The sequence below is a fragment of the Chelonia mydas genome, chromosome 23, assembly GCF_015237465.2.
Source record: "Chelonia mydas isolate rCheMyd1 chromosome 23, rCheMyd1.pri.v2, whole genome shotgun sequence".
Lineage (NCBI taxonomy): Eukaryota > Metazoa > Chordata > Testudines > Cheloniidae > Chelonia > Chelonia mydas.
The window spans coordinates 13,838,638-13,854,687 of NC_051263.2; the positions used below are offsets into that span (position 1 = coordinate 13,838,638).

The window sequence follows — 16,050 nt, forward strand, 5'->3', positions numbered from 1 at the left end:
CAGGAAAGGAGGATGTGACAAAATCAGGCCAGATGGCTGCAAGAGGGTCCTGGAAGGCCGATATATTAGCCCTAGAATGTTAAAGGCAGGGCTTTGGAGCGGAGTCCGGACCTGGAGCAGCTCCAGAGCAGTGGAGCTGTGGGTTTTTGCCTGGAGCTGGAGTGGAGCCGGAGCACAGCTCCAAAGCCCTGGTTAAAGGCCCTTTTTCCTACAAGCTGAGAAGAGGTTATGTCAGGTCAATTAAGGACACCTGAATCCAATTAAGGGCTGCCTGAGGCCTTAAAAAACCCCTCCCCTGGGGAGAGCAAAGGAGAGAGAGAGCTGCTGCCAGGCTAGTGGCAGCAAGGAAATAGGCTGTTCCAGGCTGAGAGACTGTTTCTTCTCATAGGAGCAACAGCCAAACCCGAGTGCCTGCTAGGAGAAGGACTGACACTCCAGGACAACCAACTGGATGACACCTTGCCCCAGCGAGGGGGGGCAGCGAAAGGTACCCCCCATGGGTTTGTTTGGTGGAGGATCACTCCTTAGGCCAACCCTCAGGCCTACCCAGAAAATATGACCAAGGGAGCACAGAAGGGGGAAGGCAAACCCTGCCTGAGTGGGGCTGATTACCGCAGGCCCGCCCTCACCAGAGGGGGAAACACTAAGTCTGGTGAGAGAAAACAGGTGCCTTGCCACAGTACGTTTACACTGCAATTAGATACCCACAACAGGCCTGTGCCAGCTGACCCGAGCTCTGGGACTTTAATTGCAGTGTAGATGTTTGGGCTCAAGAGCTCTGGGACCCTCCTACCTCGCCAGTTCCTAGAGCCCAGCTCCAGGCCAAGCCTGAATATCTACACCTTAAACAGCCCTTTTGCCCAAGTCAGCTGGCACATGCCAACTGCAGTGTAGATATACCTTTTGAGTACCTTTCCCAGGCTTGAATTCTGTGTAAGCTCGAAAACGTCTTTCACCAGAAGTTGATCCAATAGAGAGATATTACCTCACTCACCTTGTCTGTCTAAAGATGAAAGTTGAGATTTTCAGGCCTTCTGCCCTTAATGCAAAAGTAAGTTTGCAAGTTTAACATTTTTGCCTAAGTATTTAAGGGAGGAATCCAATTGCACACTGCTGAGATATCACATGTATCTATTTCAGTGGAAGATGATGTAGGGGCAGAGCTGAGACTGCACTACTGGAATAAGCAGATATTTACTATGATTTTTTTTAGTATAGAATTGCAGTCCATGTATCTGGAAGTCTGTTCAATGACAAAGGAAGACCTCCATTATAGCGTCTCTGGGTGACCGCACGCGTGAGGCCAATGACCTCTCTCCAATGCCAAACGCACTTGGCCTATATAAGCTGTAATTTTTAGCTACTTCCAGTCAGGAACCTTCCACATATACATTACAGCAGCAGCTACAGGAAAGCCATTGTTAGGTGCAATGCAGAATCCTAGAGCTCTTGTTGAGGCCAAAAAGTTAAGGCAAGGTTCAGAAGGGAGTGGACATCTATGCCCTGGTCTACACTGGGAGGAGAAATCGATCTAAGTTACGCAACTTCAGCTATGTGAATAACATTGCTGAAGTCGATGTACTTAGATCGACTAACCATGGTATCCTCACCGTGGGGAGTCGACTGCTGCCGCTCCCCCGTCAACTCTGCCTGCGTCTCTCACAGCAGTGGAGTAGAGGAGTCAACAGGAGAGCGCTCAGGGGTCGATTTATCGTGTTTAGACGTGATAAATCGAGCCCTGCTGGATTGAGCACTGCCCACCGATCCAGTGGGTAGTGTAGACATACCCTGTATGATTCAGAATACCCAGTTAGATTAACATTTGTGAAGAGATATTAAGCCTCATGCTTCAAGGTTTAAACTCATTTAACTATCAAGGTTTAGAAGGTTTCACACCTTCCTCTGAAACATCTTCTGCCAGCCACTGTCAGAAACAGGAACTTGACAAAACGGACCATGGATCTGATCCAATCCGGCACTTCCTATGATCATAGCGAGTTTTCAAACTAGACCAATGCCTAGATTTTCTTCCCAAACTCACCAAAGTGCACATTCCTCATTAAAAGGAAAGGCGCAAATGTGGATTGGATGTGGATACACATTTTTGTATCAGCGCAGGGCTCTATACATCTAGATCAGTGTTTAGAATTTTCCCCACCAGCAACTGAAAAAAGACACCCTGGTTTTCTCATGGCAATTCACCCTAAGCCCATAATATTTCAAGTGCACGAAGGTGTGTCATCATGGTAGGACATCACAGGTAATTTCAGTATGATGGGAGATGATGGTCTGAGTTTGGTACTGCCCATAGACAGGATAGCTTCCCTTAGCACACCCATCTTGTGTCTCATATCACAGTTCAGGCTCTGCAGCAGCAGTGCATGAGGACACCAAAACAAGCTCTACAGCACAGATATTATCCCCCAGAGCTCTGCAGGCAGGCAGAGCTTGCAGAGACATATTGCTCCTTTCCCAGCTCAGTACAACTGCATTTTCTTCCCCTAGACCCATGGGACACAACACAGCCAGTGCCCCCTTACAGGCCACCGTTGAGAAATGCTGCTCTAGGGTAGTCACCAGAACAGCTAATTTACACAGTTACAAAGCAAGTCACAATCCTAATTTGGATCTATTAGTGACCAGAATACACATTGATGCTTGCAGCCAGACAAGCAATTACATGCCAACATACAAGATCTTTAAAACTTATTCCACAACTGCTACAGACTTGAGGGAAAGAGGTTCACATGTCACAAAACAGAACTAAATGACTTTCCACCAAGTATAGCCCTTCCATGTTCCACTTCATGCAGGGGACCTTTGTCCTTCCCTCCTCCCCTACCTGCCACAAAATACAAATCAGGGGATTTCCTCTGCAACTTGATCAGACTGACCATTTTTCACTACTTGTTACAAGAAACATTTCTATTTACCAGGACTGGAAAGTTGGAAAAATGCAATACTTTCCTATTCTTCCCACTGTGTAGAAACTTTCAGAGCTTCCCATTTGAGGGACTGTCAAACAGCAACAAAGGGAACAAGAAACATTTTTAACAGGCAAGTTTGATTTTCTTTTTTTGGTGACTGAAATCACCAAGGGAGCTCAGAGGCCTTATCTATTTTGTATTCAAAGTTAAACCCATCTAATTAACCCAATGAAAATGGGACCAAAACACCTCCTAAATCAATTTAAGCTTGGCTTGCATTGATTTCTCTCAACTCATGGCTAAATCAACGGAAAGCCAGATTTAAGTCAAATCAGAGATTTGCATTGTTTTAACGAAGGCCTTGTCTACACAATTTTCACCCCAGTTTAACTGTTTGGGGTGATTTTCCTGCCAGTTAAATCTTTATAGCCCTTAGTGTGGATGCAGGTGTACCTGTATATGGGTGCCTTATTCCCCGTAGAGCTTAATCTCTTTCCTTAAAGGTGTAGCTATACCAGAATACTATGCCTTTATGCGGATATAACTGCATTCACATTAGGACGGTTGAGAAACAGGTATGGTAATTTCCTGGACATGCCTTACTGAATTCAGTTTAAGGGCATGTCCACACTTAAAACACTGCATGGACACAGTCGCTGAAGTGCTTTTACGAAGACACTCTAAGCCGATGCCCACCTACAGGCCTGATCTTTTTACTCTGTGGAAACCTTTGTCTACAAATTACCTACTCTCAAGATCAAAAGGCCCGAACAGCATAAGGAGCAGCTCTCAGATTCATGGGAGGTTCTTGTACTGAACAAAAAAAGAATTCACACTTTATGGACTTGTAAACACAAACTGGTGGAGTTTGAAGGGCTGCTCACCAGCCAGAGCCCTTGCTGGAATCAAACTTTACAATCTCTAAAAAGAAAAGGAGTACTTGTGGCACCTTAGAGACTAACCAATTTATTTGAGCATGAGCTTTCGTGAGCTACAGCTCACTTCATCCACGAAAGCTCATGCTCAAATAAATTGGTTAGTCTCTAAGGTGCCACAAGTACTCCTTTTCTTTTTGCGAATACAGACTAACACGGCTGTTACTCTGACACCTTTACAATCTCTAGCTCATTGGTTCCCAAACTGGGGGGCATGAAGAAATTCCAAGGGGGGAGAGAGGCTGCCTGGCCCTTGAGCTCCTGGCCCAGGAGGCTAGTCCCTGGCCCCTCCCCTGCACAGGCAGCACAGCTTGCGCCCACCCACCTCCCAGGCTTTCCAATAAGCCAGTCCTGCTGCTCTGAGCAAGGGAGGTTGGATAAGTGGCAGCAGGTCTGGGGGTGGTCAGGAGACAGGGAGCAGGGGGGCTGGATGGGGGTGGGATCCTGGGGGGGGCGGGGGGTCCCAGAAGGGGGTGGTCAGGGGACAAGGAGCGGGGGGGGGAGTTGGATAATGGAGAGGTGGGGGCGTGAGGGTTTCTTGAAAATTAAAAAGGGGGCATGATGCCAAAAAATTTGGGAACCACTGCTCTAGCTATTTTCCAGCTCGGAGTGGGAAGCCGACAGTTTCAATCTAAAGCACCCCTTTTGAAGGAGGGTGGACACGGTTGCTAAACACTTCAAAAGAGGATTGTTAACTCTTCTTATCTTAGCCCATTCCACTCTGCCAGGTACATCAATCAGCCACTATCTCCTCCCCTCTACATCTCCAAAAACAGAGGAGCGATTAGCAGGAGACATCGGCTCCCAAGTGAGGAATGAAGCCGGCCTCTCCTCCATAGAGCCCACAGGATATCAGAAGGGTTGGTTTGGGGACCTTGGAGGAATTGCATCACAGCCCAGGAGAGGCAGTCTATTAATCTCCTCTGTATAACCAAAATATGCTTGTTTCTCTCTTATCTAGCTGTACCCAAGAAGCACATGCAGCACTGCCAGGAACTGCTGAATGTGAGCACAATCAAGTCACTGGGACTTGGTCAAATTCCGTTTTTCTTGTCTAGTTGAGCACTACACATCCCCTTACAGGGAACAAAGACAGCAGGGTACTGTAAATAAAAGTAGTTGTAACCCAGCAACAGTTTACTACTACTCCTTTTGCTCTGCCAGACCCTCTCAACTCCCCCTCCTCCACAAGCCCCCCACCCCACCCCAATACTTTAAAAGGTGACAAATGGTTTTATGATGCACAAAGGCCTCAAGATGTGGTGTTTTATTTTGAGTGTTTAGCCTACTTGTTCTTTGTTAGAAATAGCCAAGCTTCCCCAGTCACGGATTCCTCAAGTTAGGCTCCTAAAACACAAAAAGAAAAGGAGTACTTGTGGCACCTTATGACTAACAAGTTTATTAGTCTCTAAGGTGCCACAAGTACTCCTTTTCTTTTTGCAAATACAGACTAACACGGCTGCTACTCTAAAACACAAAAGAAATCTGAAATGCAAGAGACCACACCTCCCCCTGAAGCAGAAAGCTGAAGATGCTCAGCACCTCAGGGAAAGGGGGCGGACAAACCAGGCCACTTCTATCTAGCCACAAGAATATAGTTTTAAAACATTAAAAATTCACATTTTGAAAAAAGTGTTGGGCACCAGGAATAAGGCCTGATATGGCGCCTCCTGAGCGGAGAGATTCCATGAACCATTTGCTCATTGTTTACATTAAAAAGGCAGAAAACGAAAAGTTGGGAAGTTTAAGGGCTTTATTCACACAGAAGTCCTATTGGTTTAGGTTAAACAGGTTTAAATCCTGACTCAGTTAAAACAGTGCCATCTGCTGTGAGGACAACTGTATGGCTGTAGTTTACCAAAACAAGCTAAACCATGTTTGAATAGATTTAAGCATCCACATAGTTACACAGGTTTAACTAAATTGATTTAAACATGCCTTTAGTTCACAGGTTCTCAAACTGCGGGTTCTGACCCCTTATGGGCTCACGAGATTATTATATGGGGCTCACGAGCTCTCAGCCTCCACCTTCAAACCCTGCTTTGCCTCCAGCATTTATAACAGTGTTAAATATAAAAATGTTTTTAATTTATATGGGGGGTCACACTCAGAGGCTTGCTGTGTGAAAGGGGTCACCAATACAAAAGTCTGAGAACTGCTTTAGTTATACTGGTGCTGGCCTTGAACAACTAGAAAGAGATCAGGGCTTTACTGGATCTAAATAGTGAGACACAAAAGTAGACAAGATACCCGAATTTGTAGGGTGTTTTTTTTTAAATGCATTCAAGGATATTTTAATAAGCAACACAGAGCACAGCCATCCCAGTTTTCCTGGCATATATCAGCTTTAAAAAATGGTGCCACTGTCCTTAACTCCATGTGCCCATATGCCCCCATCCCTCCTCCCCTTCAACGTTCACTCACAGCCCCCATGTTCTTCAGTTTATGTTGCAAAAGCCACTCCATGCACTAAAGCCACATTTCTCTAACTTCTCAAGCCATTCTTTCTGCCTTATCTCCCTCAAGATTTCAACATGATCTTCACCCCACCAAAAAACATTTCCTTTTGGCAAGTTTGAAGTCACTCAAAAAATTCTCATCTCAGATAGCTTTAACCACGTTTAAAAGTTTCAAAAAACTCCACATGCTGGACAACTGCAGGAATGTAATCAGAAACAGACAGTATTTTAGTAGCAGTACCACCTCAGAGAGCTGCCAGGAGTAGAGAAAGACTCCCTGAGTCTGCACAATTCCCCTGTGAATCAAAGCAATATCCTGTTACCTTATCTCCTTTCTCCAAGCTTCTTTTGCTACTCTCATAGCTGTGATCTTCGAAACAAAGCAAAAATGTAAGCCTGCCCTTCAGTCACTTACCCACTTCCTAAACATGATCACTATTCTTTCCTGTTAGCCCAAGGTTTGGATTTTCCACCATAACGGTCTTAAATCTTGGATTAGACTTGATATGATTACACCCTACTGGCCTCTTCTTAGGAAGGAGACCGCTATTCCATCTGACCACTGGATGGAAGAAGGAAGAAATATGGACCAACCCCTGACTATTACAGGACATCTCTGAACATGTCCTGCTCAGACTGACACCCTCCCAGTATTAACCTTGAGACTTTTTTCCATGTAAAGCATGACCTCTGTGCAGTAATGAAGAATGGCCCATCATCATCCCCACCTAGGGTGACCAGACAACAAGGGTGAAAAATCACGGGGGGGGGGGGGGGGGGGGGGAGAGAGATTGAGAATTGACACCTATATAAGACAAAGCCCCAAATATCAGGACCATCCCATAAAATCAGATCTGTTGACACTATCCCCCAACTGCCTTCAGTAGAGAATGGAGGACTCAGATAGCTCACCATTACATTACACAGCTGCTTCTTCCCCCCCAAGCAATCCTTCCTTTACAGCCACTTCCTTTACAGCCACAGCGTTTACATTTGTGCCGGAGATACCATTATGAAGCCTTGTAACTTGCACAGGAAGCTCCAGTAAAACATGTCACCAATTTGCATTTGCCTCTTGTTCACCACATTTTGAGGGGAGAATCTTGGCAGACCAGTACATAAATAATGCTTCAAACCCTGCCAATGGGATGCTACCAGTAGCTTACCTGGTCTGCACAGCAGCACGTGAATACTACAGGTAGGGTGAAAGTTGCACCAGTGAAGCTTCCCCTACACAAAAAAAACCTGTACCAGACATGAATGGGACGTTTAGGCATGAATCAGTCAGCTGGTGTGGGTCCTGTGACTGGTGTTATTTCTCAGAACCACTAACCGCCACCTCTCAACTAAACTAACACCTTGTCTTTGCACAAATACCTAAGAGGGTCTTTTGTTGAATTAATGCATAGTTGGAAACTCCACTTGCTATTCAGTATATGTCCTTTGACAATAACCACTCACCATTGGGCTGTAAATATAGTTTAAAAAGGAACCCGTTTAAACTATTAAAATTATATCCTGGGCTTTGGAGCTCTGCTCCGGCGCCGCTCCAGCTCCAGGCAAAAACCTGCAGCTCCACTGCTCCGGAGCTGCTCCGCGCTCCAGCGCCAGGCTCCACTCCAAAGCCCTGATTATATCTGTTAACCGTTTAATTGTTAACGCGACACAGGTCCTGTTCAGGGCTGCTGCCAATCTGTTTTCAACATTAACTGTAATACATTAACGGTAAGACTAATACTTATTGGTTAACCGGTTAATATTTTATATCCCTACTCACCACCCAAGCAGTGATCAAGAAGGATACATGCCATCAGATATAAGGAAGAGTTAAGATAACATCATCCTTTATACAGTACAGAGAAAGAAGCCCTAATATTGTTGGTTTTGACCTAACAAAATATCCACAAACCAATTCACCTTCAAAGGACTCCATCCAGACCCTGTTACAATAAACACCCACTTACTGTATACCTAGGACTTGAAACTTGCAAAGAAAACCAGCTAGAAGCAGCTACAGAAGAGAATAAAAACGATTACTGAGTACTCCACTCAGCATCCGCATATGCACATGCCAATACTCAGGCATATGCACTGCTCACTTGTGTTAAATGGAGGGAGGAAATGGGTAAATGACCCCAAAACGGTTCAGTAAAAGAATCTGATTTGTACTTTAGAAAGGCCACTTAAAGCTTGCATTTTCAAAAGCATGATGCCCAGGAGCTCCTTTGGACACTTTAAAGAAGGCCTATTTTTCAGAAAGCCCTCACCCACCCTCTGGAAACCAGGCATCTTCAGAAATGTGTCATCAAGTTAGGCACTCAAGATTTTAAAACATTTAAACTACTATTTTGCTTGGGAAAGCCTAGGCCTTAGGCACCCAAATACAGACTTTGGAGGCTAATCTATGGTCAAAAATGGATGCCTAGGGGTATCTAAGATCAAGGCTTCATCTACACACAAGAGTGGTGCTGCTTTAGCTATTTGATGGACATGGAGCTGCTCTGTAATTATTTATATACAGTGTATGCTAGACTGGTTACTAGGACGCTTTCTGAATGACTACATTAGTTTAACTCAACAAGAGTATCTGGAAGCAGGAAAGAAAAGAAATGCTCAAGATAAGCATTTGCTGAGAGGTGGCTTAAGAGTTGTTAAGGGACAATGCCAGAACAATTAGCTTTGATGATTTTGCTGCCAGCCAACCTACAAAACTGGCTTTAAAAAAGCCCACCTAAGCTTTGCTGACTCCTGGTATATTATGTTAAACTGGTAAGAACTGGAACCTTGAGTACTCTGGAAGGAATGTTCTACCGATATGACACACACACACAGATTTGTGCTCACATTTTGGGACAGACTGAACACTTAGATGAGAAACAAGGTAGGTGAGGTAATATATTTTATTGGACCAACTTTTGTTGCAAGACAAACTTTTGAGCTGACAAGAGTCTAAGCTCGAAATTTTTTATTGGACCAGCTTCTGTTGGTGACAGAGAAAAGCTAATACCTCACTTTGTGTCTCCAATATCCAGGGACCAACATGACTACAACACTGCATGAATGCTTATATGACCGTCTTCCAGGCTGGTTGGTAATGTACTGGCCTTTCTGTATTGTGCTGATCTCCGATTAATAAACTAATTGAGCTTGGACTACCTAACTTATCAATAAAATTAACTGAACCCTAATAAGGGTAAGAATGGTAGACACACACAAGGTTACTGTAGCCCAGGACCCGATCCAGGAGGGGAGCATTGCAAAAATTCCATTCCAAGATAAGTAACCTAAAGGAGGTGTTGTAATAATCGGGGTCTCACAGACCTACCCCTAAGTGTGAGCCTGAAGTGGAAAGTAGAAATAGCTAATTGTAAGTTTATAAAATGTTTCAACAAATGTTGATGGGAAAAGGCACTAAAGGGAGACGTTCTGTCTACTGCTGTAATTCAAAGACTGTGTTAAAGATCACCTCTGATAAACCAGTATGGGACTGGAAATCAGACCAAAACCGGCATGTTGGAAATCAGGCCTAACTAGTGACAAAAGAGAAGATAAGGATATTACATCCGTCGCTCCATTTTGGGGTCCTTAAAAAAAGGATTTGGAGGGAAAAGTCAGCTAGCTAGCTGAGAGACAGAATGGAAGGGGCAAACTTTACCATCACAGCTGCTACTCCCACAGTGTCTCCTAGGCCCAAGAATCCACTCTGATACCATTGGGCCTTCAATGTCCTCACAAGACCAGGCCAGAGAATGTGACCAAAATGACATCCCCACCTCCAACTATTTCAACCCAAGCATCATTTGATTTGTAAGCCTGGTTATTGCTCTCCCTCCGTTCCCACTCTTGTTCTTTTCGTTCCCCACCTTATTTCCTTCTCTTTCTTTTTGCCTTCTGTTTTAGTAAGTCTGGCTTAGCCAAGGCTACATATTTGCAACACTGCTGTATGCCTGTGACCAGAGAGGCAGCCAAAAGCAATGCCATGTCCTAACTAGTCTGATTCTCATACAAGTTTGCCAGTTCTCAAAGTGGCTGATCAGACAGCAGAGTGAGCCTGTGTTTCTCCAGCAGTGAGGTTGCAAATAAAAGTCAGTCCAAAGAGAAGCTGAATTTTCTATCTTTGCTGTTCTTCTCTCCCATGCATTTATCTTGTCTTAAAGGAAGCAGGATCAGACTTTACCAACAGCTCCAACCTAGCAAATAACTGCCCCCCAAGGACAGTTACCATCTAAAAGATGTTTTTTGTTATAAAAACTCTACAACTAAACGGAACAAGGAATTTTGTTAGTACAGACTTAGTACTTTACATTTCAAATGCTTTAGCAGTTTTTCCTCCTCCTGCTTCAAAATAATTTAATGGAGTGTTTGCCATAGAAATAAGCAGTCCCAGGGTCTCTCTGTATATAAGCATGCAAACCACATTTACTGTTGGACAGTGATATGATCATTTTAACACCTTTAAATGATCTTTAACACCTAGAGTCCATTTATTCTGTCCAAATAAATACAACAGGTGCACTCAGATGCTAAAAAGGAGCCAGAGATGCTGTAACCATGACATGATACCACTACAATCCCCCATAGTGTGGATGCAGTTATACCCAGTGTGAAGATGCTTTATACAAGCACAGCTTATTCCCATCCATGACAGTGAATACACTGTGGCAGGATAAGGCACCATTATACTGGTGTAACTGGATCCAGACTAGGGAATCGTACCAGTTATTTATTTCAGAAAAACCACCCCCCCCCCCAAGTTACCCTGATACAAAACATGTGCATATATCAGACCCAAATCACCTCTTCTCATTTTTACAGGTAGTCCCCTTGGAAAACAGATACAAAGAAAAGGTGTTGAACTTTTCCTTTCCACTATCTACAGCAGAGTGGCTAGCACATTTTGGGTGCAATCTCCAATCCCACTGAGGCCAGGTCCACAGTAGAAACCCTTTCCAGTATAGTAATGATGGTTAGGGGAGTATGATTTCTGTACTGGCAAAACTCCTGGTGCAGTTATATAATTATAATGGGTATCAACTGCACCCACATTAGTGGGGTTTGCCAGTATCATAGAACCTCAGCGTTACAAACACCAGTCAATCACACACCTCATTTGGAACCAGAAGTATGCAATCAGGCAGCAGAGACAAAAAAAAGCAAATACACAGTGTTAAATGTAAACTACCAAAAAAATAAAGGGAAAGTTTTAAAAAAGATTGGACAAGGTAAGGAAACTGTTTCTGTGCTTGTTTAATTTAAATTAAGATGGTTAAAATCAGCATTTTTCTTCTGCATAGGAAAGTTTCAAAGCTGTATTAAGTCAATGTTCAGTTGTAAACTTTTGAAAGAACTATAACTGTTTTGTTCAGAGTTAGGAATAATCTCCATTCCCCAGGTGTTCGTAACCAAGGTTCCACTGTATAGCTATACCAGCCAACCCTTCCCAGTGTAGGCTAGGCCTGAAAACCTATGGGATTTGAGCTTCTAAATCTTTCTGGCATTTTGGAAAACTCCTCCCTCCTTCATGGAAATCTACCTCAGTCCCTGTGTGCTACTGGGAGAAGTTCTCAGAGCACAAGGGGCAGGGCAAGCCCTGGCTCCATCCCCAAAAGCAGACTCGTGTGAACCCCCCTGGTGCTCTACTTTTTTCACCCAGCACTTATCAGGGCCCCTGTGCCAAAATGCCATGGCCCAGCCACTGACCATCCCCCCACATCCTTGCCCCACTCTGTCTCTAGTCCGAATCCTGTAAGCACTGGGATAACGGGGACACAAGTGGGGCATAGGGGGATCAGGGCTAGGGAGGTCCAGAAGCAACCATGCATAGGCAAAAGGGTGGTGGAGCTGAGGGCCAGTCTGGGGGCACTGAGGGGGTGACTGGGAGGCAGGGCCACAGTTCAAGGGCACTGAGAGTCAGTGTGGGGTCACTGAGGGAACAGGTTCGGGGGCACTCCTCTGAGAGGGCAGGCTGGGGGCACTGTTATAAGGCACTACGGGGGGGGGGGGGGGCTGGCTGTAGTCAGTGTGGGGAGGGCAGTTTGGGGGTGAGGCTGGGGAGAGAATAAGGGCACTTGCTGGGGGCCTGTTCAAGCAATGGTTTGAGGGAAGATGCTGTCCTGGAGAGGGAAATGAAAGAGCAGCTGGGTGAGGCTGCCACAGGCAGGGCCCCTCTGGCAGGCCTCCCCTCCCCCACCCAGCTCACTCCAGGGGCCTCCCTAGGCTGGAGGGAAGTGCCACACTTCCACCTCCTACACAGGTCTCCTGCCCTCACACCATCCCCCCCCAGCCTGGACTCCCACACTCTCGCATGGGCTCCACACAGCCTAGGCCTTGCCCCCACTGCACAGCCCCCTCCCTCCCCACTGCACATCCAACCTGGCCACCTCGTGTACAAAACTGGTTCTGCTCTCCACAGCACCCCGCCCCACTTCGCCTACACCCGCGGGCCCGAGCGCCCCTCCTACCTGAGCCTGGCACGTCCTCCTCTCCACCCCTCACCCCACTGCACAGCCCCCCCATACCCAGCCCCCCATACCGAGTCCCGCCGGCCCGGCAGCCCCCGCCATTGCCCGGCACCCCCCATACCCAATGCCGCCGGCCCGGCAGCCCCCCTCGACCAAGGCATCCCATGCACGCCCCCGCTTACCTTGTCCCTCTTTGTTGTTGGCGGCCTCCCCGTCGGCGGCGGCGGCCGGCTCGGCCCGCAGGCACTCCCGGCAGACGGAGTGGAGGCAGGGCAGCAGGCGGGGCTCCCGCTCGGCCCGCAGCCGCTCGCGGCACACGCCGCACTTCTCCAGCAGCTCCAGCGCCTCGGGCCGCTTCTCCCCGCCGGGGCCGCCCGCCTCGGCCGAGGCCGCCGAGCCCGACATGGCGGCCGCTCCCCCCTTCGCGCTCCTCGCTTCTCCCGGCTCCAGCTGCACGCGGGGCCCGCGCGCCGCTGGTGTAACGTTCCCCGGGAGGGCCGCGCGCGCCGCCGGGGACGGAACGTTCACCGGGAGGGCCGCGCGCGCGCCGCCGCCGCCGCCGCTGCTACTGCTGCTGCTAACGGCAATGGAGCGTTCAGGCCCCGCTGCACAATGCCTGAGAGACAAGGGGAGCTGCGCGCGCACAAGCACGCTGCGAGACAGAGTTAGAGAGGGACAAGGCCCCCCCAGATGCGCGTCCTTCGCCGTCGATTCTCCTCCGGGGGGGCGGGGAAACGGCTGCAGCAGCCGAGCCAATCAGCGCTCAGATAATCCCCGTGGGCGGGCCTGGGACGGGGAGGATCAGACAAACCGGCCAATCCACCTGCCTTGGGGGGAGGGGGGGGAGGACGTCACCTTATGTTTCTGTGTAGGGCGGGAGAAAGGACGATCGACTGGGGGTTGCGCCAATCGCGGGACTCGGAGCGCAGGTGGAGCGGGAAGGGGAGGCGTGGAGAATGACAGGAAGGCAGGCCAATCCGCTCCCTCGTTTGCCCTATGCCGGCGGGATAGGCAGAGACTGACAAGGAGATGAGAGCGAATCCGCTTTCGGCGGGGCATGCCCGTTTGTGTAAGAGTATGAAAGGCGCTTGAGAATGATCCGTTAAAAAGGTTCCGCCCCTCCGCATGGCAACGGAAACATCTGTGATTGACGGGTCTGGAGGCCAATCATCCACCGAAGCTATCCCCAAGGGCGGGAACTTATTTGATTAACATAGGGCAGGCCCTGTAGGTTTCCAAGCTCCGAGAGGAGGCGTGAAGAATGCTGGGACGGACAGGAGAGAGAACCAATCATCTCATGAATTACCTCAGCATATACTCAATGACTGGCAGGAGATGAAGCCAATTACCTTCTCCTAAATTCCCGCGGCCCTGCTCCTTTCTCCTCCTGGAGGGGGGAGGGGCTGCATCCCCCCCCTCCCAAAATACTTGAGGTCTTCCTTGCTAGCTGTCTGTAACAGAAAGCTAAACCCACGTCCCTCACCGGGAGGTGGAGGCAAATGATGAGTCAATCCGGAGTGACTCCAAGGCATTCTAATGAATCTGCTGAGCTCAGTGAAGTCACTCCAGATTCACTCTAGACTGACCTAGAGCAGGTTCAGCCCCACGGAGCTCATTGGAATCGCTCTGGCTTCACTCTGGACTGACCCAACACAGGGTCCCACCCCGCTGAGCTTAGTGGAGTTGCTCCAGAATCACTCCAATCTGACCCAACACAGAGTCCCACCCTACTGAGCTCAGTGGAGATGTTCTGGGTTCACTCTGGTTTGACCCAGAGCAGGATTCAGCCCCATTGAGCTTAGTGGAGTCACTCTGGATTCACTCCAGATTCAGCCAGAGCAAAGTCTGCCCCCCCCGCCCCTGAATTCAACACTCTCCCCAAAACTAGAACTTTGATTTACATATAATGAAAGGGCGGCTGTGAAGCAGACCATTGGCAATCATTTAAAAAAAGCCACTAGAACAATTCTAGGTCTTTAAAACCTGTCTCACTGTGAGAGATTAAAGATGCTTTATCTATTTAACTAACTTTAGGGAAGGGTACCAGGTGAGGGTGACTTGATCATGGCCTATAAGTACTTACCAGTGTTGCCAACTCTCATGATTTTGTCATGAGTCTCATGACAATGATTGGTTTCAGAGTAACAGCCGCGTTAGTCTGTATTCGCAAAAAGAAAAGGAGGACTTGTGGCACCTTAGAGACTAACCAATTTATTTGAGCATGAGCTTTCGTGAGCTGATGAAGTGAGCCGATGAAGTGAGCTGTAGCTCACGAAAGCTCATGCTCAAATAAATTGGTTAGTCTCTAAGGTGCCACAAGTCCTCCTTTTCTTTTTATGACAATGATTGTTTTCCTTAAAGTCCCAGCTCCTGGAGTCAAGTGGAGACGTGATGATTTCAGACTTCATTCTTAAAGAAAAATGAAGTATCTAGCCCTCATGGTGGTAGAGAAAGCTTCAAAATGTGACCCCAGTGCACCCTAAAGGCTCAAAAAGCAGAAGGCAAATTAAAAGAACACCAATATTTATTATTTGTACATAATCTCATGATTTTAAAGCCAATCTCATGGTTTCTGGTGAGCCTGACTCATGATTTTTGAACGTTTTGGGTTGGCAATACGGCCTACCTGGGAGATTTCTGGCTCTTCAGTCTGGCCCACAAAAGTTTAACAAGATCCAACAGCTGGAAGAGAAAGCTAGATAAACTGAGACAAGGAATAATGCTTGGGTTTTTAACAGTGAGTGTCATTAACCACAGAAACATCTCACAAGGGGGTGAGCGTCCCTGTCCGTTGAGAGATGGGGTCTCCATCACTTGGAGTCTCTAAACCCAGACCAGGTGTCTCTTTCTAACAGGTCTGCTCTAGCTTAGCCAGAAAGCATGTGCTGGATGCAGGCACCACTGATGTGCTATACTGGAAGTCAAACTAGGTGATCAGAATGGTCCCCTCTGGCCTTGAAATCTAGGAGCAATCATATTTTTCAAAACAAAACTCTGTCCCTGGGTCCCCTGCAATTATTAAAGCTAATGGGGCTTTTTAAAATCTTGGTGATCCACCACCACACACACCTCATTTCTGCCCTTTAATTTCTGTACAATGCAAAAAGATGAGTCAGTTTAACCCGTTTCACTCCCTGACTCCCAGGGTACATCTACACGGCAATAAAAGACACAGAACGGGCCCAGGTCAGCTGACTCGGCCTGCAAGGCTATAAAATTGCTGTGTAACTGTAGACAGTGGGGTTGGTCTGGGGTAGGGCTCCTCACT

The 16,050-nt window shown here is 47.3% G+C and overlaps 1 protein-coding gene across 4 annotated transcripts in view; it reads right to left on the reverse strand.

Moving 5' to 3' along the window:
- The window catches only part of TRIM28 (tripartite motif containing 28), a 51,589-nt gene extending 37,977 nt beyond the window's left edge, over positions 1-13,612 (reverse strand). Inside the window, exon 1 of one of the 4 annotated variants that reach the window (XM_037888688.2) lies at positions 12,965-13,612. In XM_037888688.2, the coding sequence (XP_037744616.1) occupies positions 12,965-13,187 (223 nt within the window). In that variant the 5' untranslated portion in view covers positions 13,188-13,612. The remainder of the gene's footprint in view (positions 1-12,964) is intronic. The other 3 variants (XM_043534437.1, XM_037888689.2, XM_043534438.1) reach the window with 3 other exon arrangements.
- Positions 13,613-16,050: the final 2,438 nt, after the last annotated feature.